Below are 26138 nucleotides of genomic sequence, written 5' to 3' on the forward strand. Positions count from 1 at the left end.
CTTTTTGCGATTGGGCACTGCGCCGTTTTTAACTGACAATTGCGCGGTCGTGCGACGTGGCTCCGAAACGAAATTGACTTCCTTTTTTTCCCACAAATAGAGCTTTCTTTTGGTGGTATTTGATCACCTCTGCGATTTTTATTTTTTGCGCTATAAACAAAATAAGAGCGACAATTTTGAAAAAAAAACGCATTATTTTTTACTTTTTGCTATAATAAATATCCCCAAAAAATATATTAAAAATGATTTTTTTTCCTCAGTTTAGGCCAATACGTATTCTTCTACATATTTTTGGTAAAAAAAATCACAATAAGCATTTATTGATTGGTTTGCGCAAAAGTTATAGCGTTTACAAAATAGGGGATAGTTTTATGGCATTTTTATTAATAATTTTTTTTTTACTAGTTTTGGCGGCGATCAGCGATTTTTATTGTGACTGCGACAGTATGGCGGACACATCGGACATTTTTGACACATTTTTGGGACCATTGTCATTTATACAGCAATCAGTGCTATAAAAATGCACTGATTCCTGTGTAAATGACACTGGCAGTGAAGGGGTTAACCACTAGGGGGCGGGGAGGGGTTAAGAATGTCCTAGGGGAGTGATTCTAACTGTCAGGGGGATGGGCTGGTGTGTGACGTCACTGATCTCTGCTCCGATGACAGGGAGCAGAGAACAGTGACACTGCCACTAGGCAGAACGGGGAGATGCTCTTTACAACGGCATCTCCCCGTTCGTCCTCTCCGTGAGGCGATCGCGGGTATGCCCGCGGCGATTGAGTCAGCGGGACCCGCAACCCGACTCATGGAGATCACGGCAGGCGCGTGCACGCACCGCCAGCGGCGCGCGCACATGGCGGCAAATTCAAAGTTACGTACGGGTACATTACTTTGCGCAGCCATGCTATTCTGCCGACGTATATCTACAGGAGCCGGTTAATGGGAATCCATTGCCCACCCCCCCCCCCCCTGGCCCTCAGAACTAGTGTCCCCACCTGAAAATTTCAGGGTGGGTCTTAAACAGCAAGGGGTGTGGCCTTGACAGGAAGGGTGGGTCATATTTAAATTAGGGGGTGCATGAGTTTAGTCAGGCCTAGGGCAGCACAAAACCTAAATACACTACTGACATGAATATGCTTTAATCTAAACCATTCTATTGTAGCTCTGGCTGTATGTTTAGGATCGTTGTCCTGCTGAAAGGTGAGCCTCCACCCCAGTTTCATGTCTTTTGCAGACTCTTAACAGGTTTTCTTCTAAGATTGCCTTGTATTTGGCTCCATCCATCTTCCCTTCAACTTTGACCACCTTCCTGTCCCTGCTGAAGACAAGCATCCCCACAACATGATGCTGCCACCACCATGTTTCACAGTGGGGAAGCAGGGTCATGTGTAGTGTTAGTTTTCCGCCACACATAGCGTTTTGCTTTTGGCCAAAAAAGTAAAATTTTGACCTCATCTGACCAGAACACCTTCTTCCACATGTTTACTGTGTCCCCCACATGATTTCTCGCAAACTGCAAATGGGACTTCTTATGGCTTTGTTTCAACAATGGCTTTCTTCTTGCCCCTTTTCCATAAAGGCCAGATTTGTGGAGTACACGACTAATAGTTGTCCTAAAGACAGATTCTCCCACCTGAGCTGTGGATCTCTGCAGCTCCTCCGGAGTTACCATGGGCCTCTTAACTGCTTCTCTGATTAATGCTCTCCTTGCCCGGCCTGTCAGTTTAGGCGGACGGCCATGTCTTGGTAGGTTTGCAGTTGTGCCATACTCTTTCCATTTTCAAATGATGAATTGAACAGTGCTCCATGAGATGTTCAAAAGCTTGAGATTTTTTTTTCAAACCTAACTCTGCTTTAACCACTTCAATACTGGGCACTTTCACCCCCTTCCTGCCCGGGACAATTTTCAGCTTTCAGTGCTGTCACACTTTGAATGACAATTGCATGGTCATGCAACACTGCACCCAAATTAAATTTTTATCATTTTCTTCCCACAAATAGAGCTTTCTTTTGGTGATATTTGATCACCACTGGAATTTTTATTTTTTGCTAAACAAACTAAAAATGGCCAAAATTTTTGAAAAAAATTTTTTTTCTGTGTTTCGGTTATAAAATTTCGTTTTCTCCTTCACTGATGGCCACTGATGAGGCGGCACTGATGAGTTGGCACTGATAAGGTGGCACTGATGGGCACTGATGTGGAGGCACTGATATGTAGAATTGATGGGCACTGATAGGCGGCACTGATATGCAGCATTGATGGGCACCAATAGGCGGTACTGATATGCAGCACTGATGGGCACTGATTGGCGGCACTGATGGGCACTGATAGGTGGCACTGATGGGCACTGACAGGCGGCTGTGATGGACACTGACAGGCGGCTGTGATGGGCACTGATAGGCAGCACTGATTGGCACTGATAGGCAGTACTGATTGGCACTGACAGGTGGCACTGATGGCCAGCACTGATGATGAGGTACTGATGAGGTACTAACAGTTGGTACTGCTGGGCACTGAATGGCACTGTGATGGACACTGATTGGCACTGTGGTGGGCATTCATTGGCACTGATATGGGCACTGATTGGCATTGATATGGGCACCTACATCTATTTCTGATGGGGCACTGACTGGCAGCTGATGGGCACCTTTTTGGCAGCTGTGGTGGCATGTCTGATGGGGCTGGGCTAATAATTAATGTGCTGATTATCAGCGCAGACCCCCCCCCCCCCCTCTGACAGGGAGATCGTCTTTTTCTGTCAGCGCAAACCGAGGAATGCACTTCCTGGTTCACGCGATGATCAGCTGTGATTGAAAACCATTTATCTTATTTATTTATTTATTTATTTATTTTCCTTCAACTTCACAATTATATGCCACTTTGTGTTGGTCTATCACATAAAATCCCAATAAAATACATTTACATTTTTGGTTGTAACATGACAAAATATGGAAAATTTCAAGGGGTATGAATACTTTTTCAAGGCACTGTATATTGAGGCAGACTAGACGGACCTTTTTTTCTGCTGTAATACATCTATGTTTCTATTCCACGTTTTAACACATTTTGGATGCGTTTGTAAAGCATTCCAGTGTTTGCCTTTTTTCCCACTTGAAAAAATATTTATTTTTAACCTTTCGCTGCCTGTGTAACACATGTGCAGCAGCAAAGAGGGTGGGCTTTAATGCCCACATGATGCACATATGTGTCCATGGGCAGCAGAGCTTTCTGTGCTGAGAACACACTTACTGCATGCTCTCAGCACAGTGACAGAGCTGTCAAAGACAGTTCTCGGCCTGTACTCATAATTGGAAAATGGAGGGACTGGTTCCTGATCATATGACAGCCAATCACAGTGGTTGTGTGATCACCTGGGCAGGAAGGCTTTGAAGTGGTTGTAAACTTCAGATATGAAATATGAACAAAACATATCCCTCTATAGTGTGTATTTGTCTCTAATAAAAACACTAAGGGGGTTATTTACTAAAGGCAAATCCACTTTGCACTGCAAGTGCACTTGGAAGTAAAGTCGCTGTAGATCTGAGGGGGACATGCAAGGAAAATAAGAAACAGCATTTTATCTTGCACATGATTGGATGATAAACTCAGCAGAGCTTCCCCTCATTTCAGCTCTACCCCTCAGATCTACAGCGACTGCACTTCCAAGTGCACTTGTAGTGCAAAGTGGATTTGCCTTTAGTAAATAACCCCCTAAGTGTCATTTCTGACTGCTGCTTTGTTCCTCTGCTATCTGTAGAGAAGAGAATACTGCAGATAGACAAGTGCAATTCATGTAGGAGGATTTGTTTAATCTCTGTATATCACCTTATAATAGTCCATTCCCTGGGTATATGTAAGAGTTGAAATTCTAGCATTTCCTTTGAGGTCACTTCCTGCTTATAATGTAGATGCTCTGGCATCATGGTTTTGAATGCTTCAACATCTACCCAAGTTTTTTTTTTCAGTCATCTCCAGATAAGCACAGGGACATGTACATCTCTGCACACCACCTGCACACATTTTCTTCAAAAACAGCATGTGGACAGAGTAGTATGGATCACCAGAGGAGCCAAGTTAGAGGTTATGTGTTTTTTTCTCTCCTTCGCGATTATGTGCATGCTGGTGCATTAATATGCGTTTACACGTGTTACAGTGTTATACTGCTGTGCTTTTTTTTTTCAAAGCACTACAACTGAAGGTGAACTAGAGTGATTGGAAAACACTGATTTTACTGTGTGTGTTCAGGATGCATTTAAAAAAAATGCACCTGAGAGCATCTGGTGAAAACAAGCTCTGAAAAGGAATTCCTGATAACATCCTTTATAAACTGTGTTACAATGTGGGTTGCTTATCAGGTATTGTGTACTGGCAATGAGATTTATATAGGATAACGCATTCAAGACATACTGTAGATACAACATTACCTCCCTGGCGGTATGATTATGCCAGATTTTTGCCTCTCAAAGGGGTACATTGTTTTGCATAGAAATTTGGTGTTTTATATTGCAGGCCTGTAATTTTTAGGAATAACTCTCCTAAATCTGTCCAAACAAGAGTCTAGTAGACATCCCGGGTATGATAAAGTTTGAAACATGAAATCATAAATTATAATATAATAAATTACTATAAATAATTATCAGAAATAATAATATAATAATAATACAATTTATTCAATAATCTAATCAAATCAAAAACATTGAAATTTGCTCAGTCGCAGAATTGTCGCTGTCATTACTTTCAGTGTCTGATGACAAATTTCCCCACTAATCACTATCGCTTAATTCTGCAAGTGATTCTTACTTACTATCGCTGTTTTCTAGCTGGTCAAAATCCGCTTTTGATGTAAAGGGACACTTTTTGGATGCCATGGACATTCTCAAGTTTGCAGGCAGAAAGAATGGCACATATAATATAAAAGTGCATGCAGGGCACTGGACAAAGCACTAGGGAATGATTTGATACAATAATGTAATCTTACAGATTACAGTGCACTGTATGTGTTATGTTTTTTGCACTTTGTGAATTTGCCGCCGGGCTCCGCCCCCATGCGTTGCGTCGCTCGCAGGGAACGGAGCACCGCACACAGTGCATCGGGCAGAGGACACAGCCGGAGGACATTGCAGAATCCTGGGGACAAGGTAAATAACTTTGCCTGGATCCTGCAATGCAATCCTGAGTGTGGTTCGGGGTTACCGCTGTTGGCAATGAAAATTCACCCCAAGCCACACTCAGGAATACTGCTAGGAAGGTTAATTAAAAGTAAAAAAGACCAGGTTGCTTAGTTTTTACAAATATCTCATAAAACTTTTCCAAAAGAATTAACAGTGGAAGAGGCTGAGACCTATATTACCCCAGCGGGTAATATTTTAATGAAAGCTGCAGATTTAAAAATATTGAAAATTATTATTAACAGTACATTACCATATTATAAACTCATATAAGATCTTAGTCATTGCATTTACTTATACTTTTAAGCCTAGCAATCTCTCCAGACCAGAAGTGAGTTGAAATCTCCCCAATAGGTCTCTCCAAAATAGTTCGCTCAAACTGATTTCTTGAATAAAACTTTTCTGATCTCTCCTTGTGAAACTGTGGCCTAAAAAAGTGCTTAAGCACTCTGTATGGAGTCAGTACAATATTTTGCTGAATGCATAGAACGCATAAAAGTAAAATACCCTGAGCCTTTAGAACCAATTTAACACTTTCTACCAATAAGTAATCATAACACTAAGTACTCAGTTTATATAAAACTATGTATTAATTTCCTCTTCTATTCCATAACACTACATGTAGACATGAATGCACATTTATATGTGAGATTAGACTACTAAAGTTTTTTTTGTATTTAAGCTATTAATAAAACAATTTTAAAATTTTTAATTACATACCTCTGAGATGGTAAAGCTGTAGAAATTCTGCTTGAATTTTGGTTCATTATCATTTATATTAAGTATCTCCACAATAAGGGTTTCTCTGCCCGCCTAAAATTCCAACAAATTTAAGAGGTATTAACATGAGTTCTACAACTTCTATAATAGTAAAACATTGCAGATTGATCAACAATGCAAGTGCAGAGTTAATTATTAAAATGTACAATGATAATCCTGCTGCAAATAGCATTCAGTTGATTTTCTGTTGTCAGGCTATATCCAATTTCTTTCACATTGCCGTTGTCTACAGTGGGTCCACACACTCACAGAAAACAAAAGACCAACCAGGCGCCTAGGAGGCACGCTGCACACGGCACTCAAACTCAAAGCCAATGCTTGTCTCCAGTGCTGTCACCAGCTTAGAAGACAATTGACTCAAAGGGTCTATGAATATACAAGAGTATATAAGAGTGTTATAAGATACAGATACAAATAAAAGTGTATACAAATTGGGTATGGGTAAGCCAGAACTATAAATGAACGTCTGTCACTGGTAAGTATGCTGCTGATTGCCATGAAAGGGAAAACTCCAACTGTACAGCAAAAAAAGTGTGGGGAAGAGACTAATACCAGATTTTAGTATCACCATCAAACCTTTATTTAATGCCAAATAGTACTACTCACAAGTGTAAATATCATAAGTGGAGAGCAATGAATAGAATGGGGACAGAAGATGATGGAACCTCCAAGCTACATAACCACAAGGAAAGGTGGGATGATGAGCAGCATCAAAACCGCTGCAAACAAGCCTGGCTGCAGGTGTCCTCCACCCCAATCATACTGGCCCCTCCATGACATCACCACTGGAGCGTGGGCAGTAGGACGCTTTTAAAGCAGACTTCCTCTTCCTCAGCTCACACACACACACACACACAGTAAGATAGGCAAAGTACTTTCAAATTCCCTATCTTTCTTGAGAGCTTTGCTGTGATGCACGCATTATACAGGTTGATTGTACAGTACAATCTCCTTTAGATTTACCAACAACTATATAATGTAAGGGCCCATGCGACTGAATAGAAATTGGTTGATTGCATAGGTTTGCCTCATAATACATAGTTTTGTTAAATTTAAATTAGATTGTACAGGGATTGTACAATCAGATTGTAGCGTATATGGTCATCCTTAGTGTAAAATTTGTGTGGCTATATTTTTTCTGTATATTATGGATTCCGTTGCCAATGTATGTGAAATCTATCTGTCAAGGCATTGTTTAGACCTTCTATATCTATAATAGGTGTGTGCATGGATTTTACCACTTTCTGTTATGCCTGGTCATCTTCTTGGATATCATTCAGGCAGGATGGAGAAAAACCAATGTAGCACCAATATTTAAAAAGGGCCCAAAATACATCCCTGGGAATTACAGACCAGTTAGCCTAACATCAATAGTATGTAAATTCTTGGAGGGGATGATAAGGGACTATATACAAGATTTTAGTAATGAGAACGGTATCATTAGCAGTAATCAGCATGGATTCATGACGAATCGTTCTTGCCAAACCAATCTACTAACCTTCTATGAGGAGGTGAGTTGACATCTAGATAAAGGAAGGCCCGTAGATGTGGTGTATCTGGATTTTGCAAAAGCATTTGACACAGTTCCCCATAAATGTTTACTGTACAAAATAAAGTCCGTTGGCATGGACCATAGGGTGAGTACATGGATTGAAAACTGGCTACGAGGGCAAGTTCAGAGGGTGGTGATAAATAGGGAGTACTTGGAATGGTCAGGGGTGGGTAGTGGGGGTCACCCACGGTTCTGTGCTCGGACCAACCCCATTTAATTTGTTCATAAATGACCTGGAGGATGGGGTAAACAGTTCAATCTCTGTATTTGCGGATGATACTAAGCTAAGCTGGGCAATAACTTCTCCGCAGGATGTGGAAACCTTGCAAAAAGATCTGAACAAATTAATGGAGTTGGCAACTACATGGCAAATGAGGTTTAATGTAAAAAAATGTAAAGTAATGCATTTGGTTGGCAAAAATATGAATGCAATCTATACACTGGGGGGAAAACCTCGGGGGGAATCTAGGATGGAAAAGGACCTGGGGGTCCTAGTAGATGATAGGCTCAGCAATGGCATGCAATGCCAAGCTGCTGCTAACAAAGCAAACAGAATATTGGCATGCATTAAAAAGGGGATCAACTCCAGAGATAAAACGATAATTCTCCCACTCTACAAGACTCTGGTCCGGCCGCACCTAGAGTATGCTGTCCAGTTCTGGGCACCAGTCCTCAGGAAGGATGTACTGGAAATGGAGCGAGTACAAAGAAGGGCAACAAAGCTAATAAAGGGTCTGGAGGATATTAGTTATGAGGAAAGGTTGTGAGCACTGAACTTATTCTCTTTGGAGAAGAGACGCTTGAGAGAGGATATGATTTCAATATACAAATACCATACTGGTGACTCCACAATAGGGATAAAACTTTTTTGCAGAAGGGAGTTTAACAAGACTCGTGGCCACTCATTAAAATTAGAAGAAAAAAGTTTAACCTTAAACTACATAGAGAGTTCTTTACTGTAAGAGCAGCAAGGATATGGAATTTCCTTCCACAGGCAGTGGTCTCAGCGGGGGGCATTGATAGTTTCAAGAAACTATTAGATAAACACCTGAACGACCGCAACATACAGGATTATACAATGTAATACTGACATATAATCACACACATAGGTTGGACTTGATGGACTTTTTTCAACTTCACCTACTATGTAACTATATTATTACTGTTATCCTATTGTTTATAATTAATTAGCTATTGAGTGTTAGTATTATTGCCAAAACAGTTTGGGTGATCAGTACCTGACATTTACCTGATTACAACACAAAAGAACGAACCAGTAAATTGAATATTCAGAACAATCTAAGCAACTACACAATAATCTTGTATTAAAAAAACTTATCAAGTCACTGTAAATAACAAATATATGAGTATAAGGTACTGTATACATAATAATCCTATATTTAAAATGATCTTAAACCCTCAATTTTTAAGCACTTTCTTCCAGCATGTTTCTACCGGACTTATATACTGACTCAGTCAACGTTGTTCAGTCTACAGTCAACTGAAGGGATCAGGAGGCATGAGGAACTTGAGAGACGTTGACTGTGGGAGATGTAGTCTTGTGAAAATATCTTGCTATGGAAGTGAATGGGCGATAAACTACAATCCCCAGAAGAAGACTCTCGGGAGGAAGGGAAATTGAGTTTTCCTGGGCTGTTGGGCCAGAACTTCCTCTTGCTGAAAGCGGACTAGATTGGTGACCACCTCTGCTTCACTGTGTGCACTTGCCAGCAGCAATCTGAGACCTGAGTCTGAGGAACTGCTGACAGTCAAGTATCCAGATCAGGATCCGCTGTGTGCAGGGGACTAGTAAGCGGTTGTTTGCTGTGTTTGAATTATCACTGCCAGCAGAGAGAGAGAGGGACTAATCATCTACCTAGCAGCATCAAACCACTGCATGCAGAGCTTTAAAGGGGCAGTAATATGTGCACCACCTTAAACACTGGGCCCCACTAAATATTCGGCAGAAGGCTGAAAATCAGGAACCAACTATCCACTGACTGCTGCACAGGGACAATATACAGGCAGTCCCAAAGTTACAAGCATCCGACTTACATATGACTGATACTTACAAATGGAGGGAGATAACAGGAATTGGGAGAAAATCTACACCTAGGAAGGGAAATTTACTCTTGTAAGAGTTATCGTGGGAAAAATGTGTCTCTACTGAAGCTTTATCACCAACCCTTGATTATACAACAACCCAAAATTTTCAATTTCTAATTGTCACAGGGACAGAAGGTCAGGTGAAATCTTCTGAACAGGGGCGTAGACAGCAAAACAAAAGTTACAGGGATGCTATCCAAAAAAACTAAAAATTTTTTTTTTGGCCAGAGGACATTGATCGGACATTCCGACAACAAAATCCATGGATGATTTCAGACGGATGTTGGCTCAAACATGTCTTGCATACACACGGTCACACAAAGTTGTCGGAAAATCCGATCGTTCTAAACGCGGTGACGTAAAACACGTTCGTCGGGACTATAAACGGGGCAGTAGCCAATAGCTTTCGTCTCTTAATTTATTCTGAGTATGCGTGGCACTTTGTGCGTCGGATTTGTGTACACACGATCGGAATTTCCGACAACAGATTTTGTTGTTGGAAAATTTTATAGCAAGCTCTCAAACTTTGTGTGTCGGAAATTCCTATGAAAAATGTGTGATGGAGCCTACACACGGTCGGAATTTCCGACAACAAGGTCCTATCACACATTTTCAGTCGGAAAATCCGACCGTGTGTACAGGGCAATACACTGAAAAAATGTAATCTTGTATGTAACCCGGAGACTGACTGTACCTGGTTGTTCATCACCACAGGTACCCCTTATAGGTTATAAACAGAATGCACTCTGAGACGTTTACTGACTGTTGTCTATTCCTAATGATACTGTTAATTGCTGATATTATTAAGATTTATGCTCTTGTGGCACAATTGTTATGATAGAGCTGTTATGATTCAATAGTTGGTAATTTATTGAGATCAAATAGTTTTTTTCTTGTTCACTAATTATTTCATTCATGCATGGTTATTTATCCTTACCTTGTGACAATATACATAACTTTACTTGCAATTAAGCAGTCTGGTGTCTATCTCCTGATACCTTACCATAGCTGTGTGCAGTCCACAATCCAAATTACATATACTACATCCCTAAAAGTCTCCTAAAAAAGACACCCCCCTTGAGTGCATTATTACACAGAGCAGATTAAAAACACTAAAAACAAGAAAAATAATCCATTGCACTAGTTAGTCCACAATAAACCACAATATACAGTGCCTTGAAAAAGTATTCATACCCTTTTAAATTTTCCCCATTTTGTCATGTTACAACCAAAAACGTATGTATTTTATTGGGATTTTATGTGATAGACCAACATAAAGTGGCACATAATTGTAATGTGGAAGGAAAATGATAAATGGTTTTCAAAATTTTTTACAAATAAATATCTGAAGAGTGTGACGCCCCCCGAGTCAATATTTTGTAGAGCCACCTTTCCCTGCAATTGCAGCTGGGGTATGTCTCTACCAGCTTGGCACATCCAGAAAGTGACAGTTTTTTCCCAGGACAAATAGCTGACGCTTTTCACAACATCATTGTTGCTTAGTCATAGTCATAGCTGACTAAGCAACAAGCTATGATTAAGCAACAATGATGTTGTGAAACTCGTCAGCTGTTTGTCCTGCTTCTGTTGTCACATGAATGTTGACTATTCATTACAATAAAGGCTTTTATTGGAGTGCGGTTGTCCAGAATCCATTTCTTCAATAACACAGAAATCCTACAGTTAGAAGGCAGCAGTGGACAGTGGACAACAAGATGTCTTGTGACATCTTGTTGGATGAGGACTGCAGGCTTACTGCAGCCGAGTGCAGGGTGTACCAAGATGGGTGTCACAGTGTCCAATCTCTGACAGAGACACGGGACCGATTCCGATGGATGCTGTAACCCACACCCTTGCCCCGGCCAGCTTACCTTAAGCTGCCATCCTGTTGACTCGTTCTCTCCGCTCAGCCCTCTCTGCTCTGCCCTCACCGCTCCTCCCATTGACTTCCAGGAACTAGAGCGGCCACCTCTGCATTCACAGGTATCGGATTAGGCATCGGGAGTATTTGCCCGAGTACAAGTACTCGGGCAAATGCTCGGTATCGGTGCAACCCTAATCGGTACTTAACCTAATCATTATGACTATGAATTATACATTTTATATATCTATACATATATTTTTACTAGCAATGTTTTTTTTCTTTATTTTATCTCTCTTTTTCCTTTTTTTTCTTTTGGTTTTCGTGCTTTAAATATCATTTTACTTGTTATGGTATATATTTTTCAATATATTTTTCATATATATATATATTTTTTTCTTCTATTTAATGTTTTTTATACATATTTATTCACATTTATTTTTTTGTTATATATACCGTATTTATCCGCGTATAACACGCACAGGCATATAACACGCACATTCATTTTAAGAGGGAAGTTTCAGGAAAAAAACTAAAATTTTAAATAAGGAACTTTGGAGCAAAATAAGGGTCAGTGCCCATCTGCTGCCTCATCAATCCATATCAATACAGCCTCACGATTGCCTTCAATGCAGCAGCCTCACCATTGCCATCAGTGCAGCCTGATTGACGTCCACCTGCAGCCTAGAGGGGACAGGGAGGGGGCGGGACGAGCGCCGACAGATTACATACAAAGAGAATCTCCTATGATAGACAGAACAGTGGTCCAATGGCGGCCCAGGAGACAGGACTTCCTATTACAGAGGCTGCCAAGTAAACAGGAGATTCTCACTGTATGTAATCTGATGGCGCTCATCCGGCCCCCCTCCCTGTCCCCTCAGAGGCAGCTAAAATTGAAGTTTTGGCGTATAACACGCACACGCTATTTTCATGGTAAAAAAGTGAGTGTTATATGCCAATAAATACAGTATATATAGATGTATATTTTTTCTTCTTTTTTGTTTTGTTCAATTTTTTCATAATGGATTCAGGTTTTTATTTTATTTTATGTTTATCTACTTCATTGTGGTCTATCAGTCAAATCCCAGCCATGTATTGGATTATATCCTTGAATGGAACATGGCTGGGATATATAAGTAGTTCTGCTGACCTCATCCACACCTGTGTTCCACACAGTGGGAGGTCCTATTTAAGAAAGGTCAGTGGTACTGCTCAGGGCAATGATTAAGCACATGATACTGTGTGAAACATGTCTGCCTTGATGCCTTGATGGTCGTTTTTCCTGTGGTGTGTCACTTGGATGGATTAATAAAGGACTCATATTCATCATTTTGGAGTGCAGCCGTTTCTTCCATTTCACAATTATGTGCCACTTTGTGTTAGTCTATCACATAAAATCCCAAAAAAATACATTTACGTTTTTGGTTGTAACATGACAAAATATGGAAAATTTCAAAGGGTATGAATACTTTTTCAAGGCACTGTAGTTAACTAGCAGGAAACTCACATACAGTCAAACGCCACTGTCACCTGGCTCAGCATATAAAATAATATGGCCAATAGTGTTTAACTAAATAATCTAAAAACACTAACAAATACCTTATACAAGCATGAGGTTCTATGTATAATAAAAATAAAATGTTTTAGTTATGCTTCAATTCATACTGCAGTGAAACTACCCTAGGCCACAACACTAAATTTTTTTTCTACACTACGCCTCATGGAGTAGGCCTTTTGGCTGAGACAGAGGCAATTTTTGTTACCAGGCTGCAAGGGCTAGCCAATGCACCTATGCTGACACTTTTTAAAACACTCTCTTATTTTATTTTTCTTCATGTTTTTCACTTGCACTTACAGTATGTATATGTCTTTTTTGCTTGAATTGTAGGATTCTACAATGAAGTCTAGGGGAGGCTGTGTGGCCTTTAGGTTTCTTCTTCCCCTGCCTTGAGGGGTCTCTCTTCAGCAGAGCACCTCATTTGTCAACTTCTGCTCTCTACTGCAGCCGCATGCTTCCTCCAGCGCGGGCACCTGTCACACTGATGCTCGGGTATGGCGGGTCGGGAACCTGTGATCTGGGACAGCAGCCACCAGGGTTAATTGTCAGTAATACCCACCAGGGATACCTGCCAGTAGTACCCACCAGTAGTACCAGCTAGCAGTACCAGCCAGCAGTACCTGTCAGCAGTACCCACCAGCAGTACCCGCCAGCAGTACCAGAAGCCAGCAATACGTACCAGCAGCACCAGCCAGCAGTACCCACCAGCGGCCAGCAGTACCTGGCTGCAGTCCTAGTCAGCAGTACCAGCAGCCAGCAGTACCCGCCAGCAGTACCAGTCAGCAGTACCCACCAGCAGTACCTGCCAGCAGTACCTGTCAGCAGTACTCACCAGCAGTACCAGCCAACAGTACCAGCCAGCAATACCTGCCAGCAGTACCCACCAGCAGTACCAGCCAGCAGTACTCGCCAGCAGTACCCACCAGCAGTACCAGCCAGCAGAACCCGCCAGCAGTACCTGCCAGGAGTACCCCTCAGCCATACCTGCCCTGGAAGTCAGCCAGCAGCAGCCGCCAGCCATACCTGACCTAGGGACAGCAGCAGCTGCCAGCCATAAATGCCTGGGGGACAGCAGCAGCCGCCAGCCATACCTGCCCTAGGGACAGCAGCAGCTGCCAGCTATAGCCACTTTGGGAACAGCAGCAGCCGCCAGCCATACTTGCCTGGGGAACAGCAGCAGCTTCCAGCCATAGCCACCCTGGGGAACAGAAGATTGAGGTCAGTTGAGATGCAGGTAAACCGCAGGGCATCAGTGTGAAAGCAGCCTTAGGCCCCTTAGGTCCAATCGGGTCCGCCTGTCTGTTTTTCAGGCGGGCCCAAACGGACTCTGCATTCATCTCTATAGAGTGCCATATATAAACAGACTTGTGTCTGTTTACATCCGCCAACCTCCAATTGGCTTAAAAAAACAGAATGGGGATCTGTCCCCTTCTGTCTGGGCGGATAGGACTGGAGGACCCATAGAGTAGAGCGGGCTGTGTCCAAGTCTGCTCTGCATATGCAGAGTGGACACAGACCTGTCATCCGCCCTCTCCACTCATTGCGGCCTGTGACCAGTTACCAAGTCACTCCTCAAAAGGTTGGGCACCCCTGACATGAAGGGTCAAGATATTATTTAGAACAGTATACAATTTACAGAAGGAGAAAAGTAAGCCCACGCAGCAATGCCAGAAACCATAAGGTTTATAATGAAATGTTAATATACAATAATATCACTGGTCCTGGAGCACCTTAATGCATTTGCATCAACGTGTTTAGTCAGTATACAAGCTATTATAGTGTATGTTTTGAGAGAGCAGTAAATATTTTTATACTTACAAAAACTCCATTCAAATTGCATGTCAAGACAGCTCTTACCACTTGTTCAACCTAAAATTAAAAAAACACAGTCTTACAACCAAGAACTCGTTTTTGTAAACTCATAAATTTGACAGGGTTAATTTACTAAAAGAGTAGAGCTTGATAACTCTGCTAGAACATATTCAATCAGCTTAGTAAATGGGGTGAAAACTCACTTTGCTAAGAATACCCAATCACATGCAAGGAAAATTTTACAAAAAAAAAATGTATTTTTGCTTGTATGTGATTGGATGATTAAAATCAGCTGACCTTCACCTAATTCACTAAACTAATGGAAAAATTCCCTTACAAAATGAAAATATGCTTTGCTAAGTCAATAGCCTATACATCTTAGTTTACCATACATATAACACATTGTTTTTTTTTATTTCTTACAGTACTGTGACAGCGGGAGAATATATAGTTGTGAAATAAATATCACTTTATAAAAAAAAAAAAAAACGACGGCATCTTGTTAAAAACAAAATATGTGATGCAGGACTTATCCGCTTTCTCTTAGTATCCATGTAAAGTCCCACAAATACTTGTTTATCCTGCCAGTTAGATCCACCTAATGCAGCTACCTGTTATGGTAGGCAACATTGCTGTTGTGCTCCCCAATTCAGAGAAGAGTTGCTACCCTCATGTACTGTAGGCAGTGTCTGCTTGCACTACAGCGGGATAAAAATAATGTTGTAAGAGGTGTGCCTATCAGCATTGGCATTGCTGATTCACAAGCCTGTAGCTTGTCAGTCAGTAGCTTGCCACACCTAGTCCCACCCACTGGTATCTGGATTGACAACACAGTGAGCTGCAGTGTCTGGAAGGAGAGCGAATGAGACACAAATGAAAGAGGATTTGGCTCAGTAAAAGCAAGTCAAGTTTTCTGTTACTTTATACGTTTTGTGCATCACATAGTGACTGGATTTGGTGTTTGTTTAGACTGTCATACATGAGCCCTTAGTTGTATTTTAACCACTTAAAGACTGGCATGTTAAATCACCTTCCTGCCCATGCCATTTTTCAGTTTTCAGCACTGTGATAATTTGACTAACAATTACTCGGTCATGCAACACTGTACCCAAATGCATTTTAGAGCATTATTTTAGACAGATAAAGCTTTCTTTTGTTGGTATTTAATTACCAATTTTTTTTAATTATTATTATTATTATTTTACTATATGAAGGAAAAAAGACTCACATTTTTGAAAAAAAAAATCTTTTTTCTTAGTTTCTGCTATAAAACTTTGCAAATAAATAATATTTCATCAAACATTTAGACCAACATGTATTCTGTTACATTTCTTTGGTAAAAAAAAAAAAAAATACAAATACATGTATATTATTTAGAAACGATGAAAGGTATGGTCTACAAACTATGGTATATGTATGTGAAATGTATCAACCCTGATGTTCTGACGGCCTATCTTATTTATTGTTCATATAGAAAAGATGCTATGTGGGGAATGATGCATTTTGGCCAGCATCCCAAAAGTACACATGGTACAGTATGCACATGCATGCAAGAAAAACACCCCTCAGGGATTTTTGGGGCAGAATGCAAAGTCATAAGGTTAAAAGGTGCATGCCAATTTATTAGTATAACATTTAAAATGGGACATTAGTCCATAGAGAAAGATAGTACCCTATGCATTAAGATACACCCCGGAACAATACTGCGTAAAACTGGTAGGTCAGCTGGGAAGATCTTAGATGCATCCCGACATGTTTTGAAATATCTCCTTCTTCAAGGGATTTATTGAGTACAAAAAATTGTAGCTGTGTTGGAGCCACACTCTGTGTTCTGGCCGACATGCAGGGCCATCCATGGGATCTGTGCGACAGCACTTTTTTTTTTGAAAATTCTTTTTATTAAAATTGTATGCATAACATAGAACAGGCAAGCTGTGTTAACATAACACCAGCCCACATCCGGCCAATCAAGGTCAAGGTACAATATAAAAGCGAACTAACATAGTCCAACTAACTAAACAAATAACACATTTTACTGAAAACCCTCCCCCCCATTCCCCCATTGTCACAATTACACCTTGTTGCTACCCTAGGGTTTTTATAAGGAAGGGATAGCCACTTCCTGTAAATAGGTCTGAAGCCCATGCATTCAAGGACTTTGTGCATATAACACCAATTAACCGAATCTATCGATTTTTCTATGTCTATTGTTACCACTATCCTAGTTTGGAACTCCAGAGGTGGAAGCTGCAAATGGGTAAAAAGTCTACTAAGATTTGTGTCCATGGATTTACCCGGCATGAACCCCGTTTGATCTATATTAATTATAGAGGTAATAACCTTTGTCAACTTGGTCACCAATACTTTGGTTAAAATTTTCAGGTCCATATTTAAAAGAACAATAGGCCGGTATGATGCACACTCTAACGGGTGGTTCCCTGGCTTTATTAAGAGGATCATATATGCATCCAGCATGGAGCCCAGTAGAGTGTCATTAGTAAGGCAATAATCCAGTAGTAATCCTAGTCTGGGGACTACCTGTGCAACATATGACTTAAAAAAATCAGCCGGAAAGTCGTCCGAGCCAGGAGCTTTATGTGGGGGGAAAGCAAAAATTGCAGCTTTGATTTCTTTAGTGGTAATTTTGGCATCTAAAGCATTGCTATCTTCCTCTGACAACCTTGGGAGTGATGTGCCTTCCAATAAGGAATCTAGAGCTGACACTTCGTAGGGTGCTATTGGGGAGTATAGAGCTGAGAAGAAGTCAATAAATTCCCTCATTATGGTCTGTGGCTCAGAAACCAAGTTGGGATGACTCTTTTTGAGGCTTTGGGTCGGGCTGATGTGTCTTGTTGACGTATGGGGTCAGCAGGAACCGGACGAGATTTGAAACAATAATGGGCAGGCCGAATGTACTAAGCTGATTGATCGATCAACTTGGATACAACCAGCCTGCCAGATTCTCTTGCGATTATCATTAGCAGCTTCTATAGCCACTAGCAATAATCACTGTCTTCCACCAGTGGGAACGGCTTCCCCCGCCCGGGGAAAACAATTGCTGAATCCCCAGTCAAAACTGTCTGTGTTAATGGGGGAATTATGTGAATTTCTTACCTGCAGCCCGTGGTTGCAGGAAAGAAATTTGCACCGTTGTATGGCCAGCCTAACTATCACATTTCTTGAGGCCGTTAAGTGCCCGGACAGTAGAAAACCCAACAAAATGACCACATTTTGCAAAGTAGGCCCTCCAATGTATTTAATTAGAGGCATACTGAGTCTTTTGTTTTGTTTTTTGCCACAAGTTATTGGAAAATGAAGAAAGAAAATTAAATTGTATTTTTTTACAAACAGCTGTCAACTAATAAGATATTTCTAACACAAAGCATGAGCATACTTAGAATTACACCCAAAACACATTCTGCGTCTCCAGAGTATGTGAGACTTTTTATATGGTATCTCTGATATGCAGTATACTTATTAATGAAACAAAAAGGTTTGGCTAAAATAATAAGGTAAAACAATTACCCTCCTACAACCAACCAACATCAAATATACTTTTTCTCCATTTTCTGCCCCTTCTTAAAGCGGACCTTCAGTTATTTTTTCAACTTTCCATCTATTAAATCCTCTGCCCTTGTTGTTTAAACTTTGGATAGTAAAATTTTTTTCTGCCAGTAAATACCTTATATACAGCCCACTTCCTGTTTCTTGTCTGGTAAGAAGCCTAGGCTTATGACATCATGCACAGCTCTCTCTCTCCCTCTTGTAAGAGTTTGCCAGGAAGGAAGGGGGGATGAGTCATAAGAGGGCCAATGAGAGCTGCAGAGCTGGAGGTGTGCCTCTGTGTGTCTGTGTAAATTCAGGAAGTGCACAGGCAGCAGCTTCAGCTGCCCACATTTAAAATGGCTACAGCCAGACTTAGTGGAGAGAGATTTCTGCAGCATATTTGGCAAGTACAGAATCACAGTATATATAAAATAATATGCAAAGTGGTTGGGGGGAAGCTTCAGCAGAATGGCAAAGATGTTTTTATTACAAATTATGCGAGCAGACTGCAGTTCCTCATTAATCCCCCCCCCCCCCCCCACCACCACCATCTTACATTTTATTAGACACTTTTTATAAAATTCAAGGTGAAAAAAAATCATTTTAACTAACAAATGTTACATTAGTGGAAAATGTATTTCTGCTATGTTTTCCATGCAAAGATAAAGAAAAGCTAAAATAAAAATATATTTTATCAGTTCCACGACACCTATACGTGAAAAGTTTAGGCCGTCACTCCATTAAGATTTTTATTGGGATTTTTAAAAAATCCTTACTATCTTAGAGCCTTGGTATGGGAAATATTTATTAATTTATTTAAAAACTAAAATAGAACTCTTTATACCAGTGATGAGTATAGAAGTAATCTACATATATTTGTGGTCCCTTCAGCACAAAAAAGTAGCAGAACACATTTTGTAGTAAATAGCTGGAACAATGCCAAAGTATTAAAACCTCATGTGCAAAACAACCGCTTACTGTGTTTTTTTGCAAACATTTGCCTGCTTATTTATCAAAACAACCTATCAAAGTCTCTTACATTCCGGGAAGTAATGGCAGTAGAAAAACGGAAAATTGTATACTCACCTTTCCGTAATTTTCCTTTCCTGACGCATCTTCATGGCAGCACACACTGGGGGTTGTGACTCCGCCCCCACAACCTGACAGGATTGGTTTAGCTATAAAAGTTGAAGAGAGATGACCCCCACCATTCTCAGTATATATCATCTTAAGACAGGGTGGGAATCTGTGTGCTGCCATGAAGATGCGTCAGGAAAGGAAAATTACGGAAAGGTGAGTATACAATTTTCCGTTTTCCTGACGCCTTCATGGCAGCACACACTGGGAAATAACTCGCCAGTTGGGAGGGTGCAATTAAAGTTTTATTATTCTAAAGAGCTGTGGAATTGGCTGTAATAATGGATCTGCCAAAGTCCGCTGTAGTTAGATGCGCAGAATCAATCTTATAGTGAGAAGTAAATGTATGTCTTGACGACCAGGTAGCTGCCTTACAGATTGTCTCCGGTGAAACTCTGCAGTATGCTGCCCATGAGGTTGCCACTGCCCTGGTTGAGTGTGCCCTGATGCCTTCTGGGATGGCTAGTTGCTGAGACGAATATGCCTTCTTAATGGTGTTGACCAGCCAGGATGCGATTGTTCGGGAAGTTGCTGGATGACCTTTCCTAGGACCGTGAGGGATTATGAGAAGAGTATCTGATTTTCTAAAAGAGGCTGTAGCTTCCAAATAGTTGGTAATGATAGTTTTAACATCCAATGCATGAGGTTCACCCTGGTCGTTAGTAAAGGATGGAAGGTTGATATCTTGATTATAATGAAAAGAAGATGATACCTTGGGAGTGAAACGTTCCGAGGGTCTTAGTACCACTCTATCGGGATAGAAGACTAGGTAAGGTTCTGTTATTAATAGCGCTTTAAGTTCTGAAACTCTTCTAGCGGATGTAATGGCTATAAGGAAGGTTACTTTCAAAGTCAGGTTCCAAAGTGAGATAGACTCAATTGGCCAAAAAGGAGGTTTAGATAATGCATCGAGTACTGTGGAGAGATTCCAAGCTGGAAATGTGGGTTTCTTTGGAGGTCTGATTTTTAAGCAAGCCCTCATGAACTGAATCACTAGTGGATGTAGTGCCCATCTAATGCCTGTTTTAGCCGAAACAGCCGAAATCTGGACTTTAAGAGTACTTGAGCTTAAGCCTTTGGATACTTGTGAGTATGTCTTGTTGGTGGTGTTTTTCCTTGCTTGTAGAAGAGTAGAAATGACCTCCTGCGAGCATCCCTGCTCTAACAGCCGAGTCTTTTCAATTTCCATGCTGTCAAGTGTAACCTCTCTGGAGCTGAGTGTAGAAATTGACCCTGGGATAGGAGGTCCGATGTTACTGGGAGAGGCAGCGGTTGTTGTAAGCTGAGCTGTAGTAAGGTTGTGAACCATGGTCTCCTCGGCCAAAAAGGAATTATGGCTATTACTGTTGCTGATGATTTCCGAAGCCTGGATAGGAACCTTGCAATTAAGGGTACTGGAGGAAAAATGTAACCCAACTTGAAATTCCACGGATGGGTCAAACAATCCATCCCCTCGGCCGATGGGAAGGCTGCTCTTGCCAGGAATCTTCGACATTTGGTGTTTGCAGGTGTGGCTGCTAGGTCGATCTCTGGTGTTCCCCAGGTTCTTGAAAGAAGGGAAAAGGCCTGTTGGCTCAATGACCACTCGTTGTTTGAGAGCAGTTCCCTGCTCAAATAGTCGGCCAGCATGTTCTGAGCTGCTGGGACATATACCGCTTTCAGGTCTATTAGGTGTACTTGAGCCCACTCCATGATAGGACGTACCTCCTGCATCAAAGAGCGACTCCTCGTCCCTCCTTGCCTCTGGATATATGTTACAGCGACTTTGTTGTCCATTCGAATTACGACATTCTTCTCTACCAGATATGGAGTGAAGGCCAGGAGTACCTGAAAAGCCGCTCTGAGCTCTAGTATATTGGATACCATCCCATGAGCCTGGAACTTCCATTGCCCTTGAGCTGCTAGATTCTGGTAATGGGCTCCCCATCCTAGCTGGCTGGCATCTGAGGTGACCACCTCTGGTTGTGGAGAAACTAGAGGTTTGTATCTCTTGAGATTTTTGGGACGTGTCCACCACCACATCGATTGCTTCACATACCTGTGTATGTAGATTCTCTGAAGCATTGATACTCCATCCCACTGCCTCAGAAAGGAATTCTGGAAGATTCTTGTGTGCCATTGAGACCACTGGATCATGGGCAGAGTTGCAGACATGGAGCCCAGGATACTTATACATACTCTGGCTGGCAAGTGTGTAGCCGAGATTAGCCTCTGAATTTTCTGAATCAGAGGCATGATTTTCTCCTGAGGAAGCTGTACTCTGTTTAGGATGGTGTCTAGTTCCGCACCTAAAAAAATCATCTTCTGAGTGGGCTGAAGCTTGCTCTTCTGCCAGTTCACCAGCCAACCAAATTTTTGCAGAGTTAATAGTAGGATTTCTCGGTGTTGTATCAGGATCTGGTGACTTTCTGCTAGAAGAAGTATATCGTCCAGATAATGATGTACTCTTAGACCTTTTTCTCTGAGGTATGCGATGAGAGGCAGGAGGACTTTGGTGAAGGTCCTGGGAGCTGATGAGATGCCGAAGGGTAGGCATTGGAACTGGAAGTGATGTTGTTTGATTGAAAAGCGGAGACATTTTTGAAAAGCAGGGTGTATTGGGATGTGAAGATAGGCGTCTGATAAGTCTACGGACAGCATCCAATCTCCTAGATTCACAGCTAGTAGTATGGACTGTAGGCTTTCCATCTTGAAGGTTTCTAACTTGATATTTTTGTTTAGTCTCTTTAGGTCCAGTACTGGCCGTAAATCCCCCGTTTTCTTTTTTACCAAAAACAGAGGGGAGTAAAAACCTCTGCCTTTTTGACATGGTGGAACCTCCAAAATTGCCTCCTTTTGTTTTAGTTCCATTATGTATTTCAGAAGGATTCTTTTCTTGTTTGGAGAAGCTGGGAGTTTGGTTGGCAGAAAGTGGTTCCTGGGGGTTTTGTTCAGGAATCTCCATCTGTGACCGTACTTGATCGTAGAAATGGTCCAATGGTCCCTGATGTTTTCTGACCATATTTGTATGAATTTCTTTAGTCTGGCGCCCACCCTTGGAGGATGGGCGGGCGTACCTTCAAAAGGACTTCTGTTGCTCGGTAGAAGGGGTGGTCTTGGTTTTTCGCATCCTCAGAAAGGAAGACTGTGTGTTCTTCCAGTTTCTCTTAAACTCTCTGCCTGGTCTGTAGGTTTTGGCTTCTCTGTACCTTTCGGGAAGGTTACCTTTATAAGCAGGACCTCTTGGTCTCTTGGGTCTCCTGTCAGAGGGAATGAGTCCCGATTTTCCCCCTGTCACTTTAGAAATTGCTGTATCTAATTTGGAGCCGAAGAGATTGGAACCATCATAGGGAATTCTACACCAATTTGTTTTTGATGCTGCGTCGGCTACCCACGGTTTTAGCCACAGAGCTCGTCTTGCCATCACCAAGGCTAACATTGCCCGGGCCGAGCACCTAATAATGTCTACGGAGGCTTCTGCGATAAAATCGCCTGCTAATTTGAGTTCCTGGAGGGATGAAATTACTTTCTCCAAGTCTATCTATCCCTGAAGAGATTTTTCAATATTGACAGACCAGCCTGTAATGGCTCTACCAACTGCTGCCGTGGTGACTGCTGGTCTGCAAGCGCCTCCTGCTGTGGAGTAGGCTTTTTTGAGTTCTAGTTCGATTTTCCGATCTAGGATGTCGCGGAAGGAGACAGCATCTTCAATGGGTAGGGTGACATGTCTTGCCAGACGCATTAAAGAAGCATCCACCACCGGGGCATTAATTAAGGAGGTGACGTTAGGTTCTCTTAAAGGATACATCTTTGCAAGTCTATTGTTTAAGTTAGGTCTCTTGTCGGATCTTTCCCATTCATCTTTGATTAAATCATTCAGCTCTTCAATGAAGGGGAAGGTTTCTGGATCCCTCTTCAGGTTTGGAAAATATTTCCGCGTTTTCTGAGGTATTTCCTCGGATTCTTCCCAACCTATGGCCTCTTTGACAGACTTTGCAAAGGGTTCGACCAAGGTGAAGTCAAAACCTGTTGGTACTTCCGGATCTTCGTTTTCTGAGGGAGACTCTTCTGCCCCTGCCTCGGTCGCTGAGCGAGGAGGAGCCATGGAAGTACTCGGGTCTGACCTGGTCGGCAGGGGTGCAGTTGACTCCATTATAGATTCTCTGACTGATTCCCGAATCAGGTCCGTTACTTCCCTGACGTCTGATTCTCTATCCTTCGTAGCTTCATTGAAGCACGAGCGGCATACTAATTTATCTGGCAAAGCAGTAGCGCCACATACCCAGCAGCAATTGGCTGCGGGACGAGTGTGCTGGGTTTGCTTGCGATGTGACGAAGGTGATCTCCTATGATGAGATCGGCTACGTCGAGAACGACTGTGGCGTGAGTGGCCATGACGAGAATGGCTACGGCGTGAGTGCTTGTGTCGAGATGAGGAGCGTGATCGGCTTCTGCGGGATCTTCGGCTTGAGGCATGGCTTGATCTCTCCCTGCGTCTTGATTCAGACCTGGAAGGACTGATAGAAGGAGTCTTGTCAGCAGCTGTGCGCTCTTTTTTCTCTCTCTTCAATACTTACCATACGGACAGCCTCTTACCTTACTGGACGTGGGTGGTCTGCTTGGGCAGTGGTCTCCATGAGCAGAGAGGAGGAAGGCAGGCAGGAATAAAAGAGGTCTGGAAGGAGTTAAAAGAGGAGGACAAATATATATATATATATATATATATATATATATATATATATATATATATATATATATATATATATATATATATATATATACATATGCCTAGATAATAATAATACTATATATATATATATTTTTTTTTATTATATATATTTTTTTTTTATATATATTATTATTTTTTTTTAATTTAAAAATTTTTTTTTTTTTTTTAAAACCCTTGTAACGATGGATCAGGAAGGATAAAGAAGAACTTACCAGTCTCTAGAGAGAATTTTGTTCCAGGATGCAGAAAAGAGCAGGTAAAAACGAGCAGAATACCAAACTGCTGTTTTTTAAAAGCCAGAGCCCTTTTTTAAATAGACCGCCACCGTCGCGCCAAAAATTACGCTCCGCGCATGCGCAGAAGCGTCGCGACGGCTCCGGCGCCATGTTGGGAGCTGGCAGAACAGTAAACTGGCCCCATCTGACTCCTCCGCGCATGCGCAATGCGGAACGAGACGCGCCGACGGCCATCCTGAGCGCTGTGGGACTACAGAGCCCAGAATAAGAAATATAAGAAATACAAGAATCTCCAGGAAAAAAGATAAGTAAAAAATAACTTACAGGGGAAATGAGGTTTTAAGAAGTGGAGACCACTGCAAACTGAAGCTTCTTTAAAGCTTACTCTGTGCCAGATAATCCATGTTGCTGCCCCTGAGACCACCAGAGTGGGGGTTCCCTCCATAGAAGCTCCTTTAGAGACTGTACAGGAGGGACTTCCAAACAGGAGAGGCTTGAACCTGCTGGGGTGATGCGGTAAGAGGCTCTGCGATGTCCAACCATCTTGTCAGGTGAGGATAAAAAAGAGAATGGTGGGGGTCATCTCTCTTCAACTTTTATAGCTAAACCAATCCTGTCAGGTTGTGGGGGCGGAGTCACAACCCCCAGTGTGTGCTGCCATGAAGGCGTCAGGAAAAGCTGTTAAAAATGTATCACGTTAACTGATGCAAGACAAAACTTTTTTTTTCCTGTTGACCACACAAAATGCACAGGACCAATGTGTGTGTCAACCTTGTTGAGTGCTCGGTGGTGGATAAAAACCACAGGATTTGGAATAGTATGGCCTAAAATAAAAATTTGCAGTGGACGTATTTATTTGGTATATGTTTGAAAGTTGGAGCTAGAAAAAGAGGAAAACTAAAAAGCCATAGTGTTATAAAAAAATAAATAAAAACTTAATAATTGATTGAAAAGGAATAAGTAAATATAAAACACATGGCAAAGTTAAAAATGCAGTGTGAAGGGTATTGACTTACAGGTCTGTCAAGTCAATAGGTCTGTAGATTTATATATAATAATGGTAAAGACAGAATGGGGGTGCGCATGCCCGTGCACAAAAGCCAAAGGGAGGAAAAGTAGCCTAACATTTATTAGGACTTAAATGTGTGTTGTTACAACTTATAGGAGGGTGAACCCCAAAAAGTCTCCAAACAAAATGGGAAATAATATGTCAGTTACTCCCGCTAAAAATCGTGGCACTGTACGAGGAAACTCAATATAAATCTATAAAGTGTCACCAAAAAATGATGTCATCATACGAAGATACAGTGAAAATCTTCCCCAGTACTAAAAATGGGGCACCACAGAAATACCTCTTATAATGATTATATGTATCAATATTGCATCTACTGTGCACAGACCGGGCTGTATGATATCTGCGATGGTGATTATATACCGCTTTCCCCACCAAAGTAGTCAGCCCACTTAAACAAATTCAAATACTGCAAAGTAGATGTGACCATAAAAATCAATGGGTTTAGAGACAGTAGCAATGATTTCAAACCCCTGCCAGTCCCCCAAAAACCATAAGCCAAAAAAAGGCATAAGCTTCTGAGTCCTCTTAAAGTATTTCTGCCACTAACAGGAAAGCCATTTGGGGTAATAGATTATCTCTCAAAAAAGACCATGAG

The 26138-nt window shown here is 41.6% G+C and overlaps 1 protein-coding gene across 1 annotated transcript in view; it reads right to left on the reverse strand.

Moving 5' to 3' along the window:
* The window catches only part of CDHR5 (cadherin related family member 5), a 154225-nt gene that overhangs the window by 65698 nt on the left and 62389 nt on the right, over nt 1-26138 (reverse strand). Inside the window, exons 3-4 of the mRNA XM_073604923.1 lie at nt 14848-14898; nt 5893-5985 (exon numbers count right to left, since the gene is read on the reverse strand). Coding sequence (XP_073461024.1) covers nt 5893-5985; nt 14848-14898 — 144 coding nt within the window. The remainder of the gene's footprint in view (nt 1-5892; nt 5986-14847; nt 14899-26138) is intronic.

This window comes from Aquarana catesbeiana, linkage group LG11, assembly GCF_042186555.1.
Source record: "Aquarana catesbeiana isolate 2022-GZ linkage group LG11, ASM4218655v1, whole genome shotgun sequence".
Lineage (NCBI taxonomy): Eukaryota > Metazoa > Chordata > Amphibia > Anura > Ranidae > Aquarana > Aquarana catesbeiana.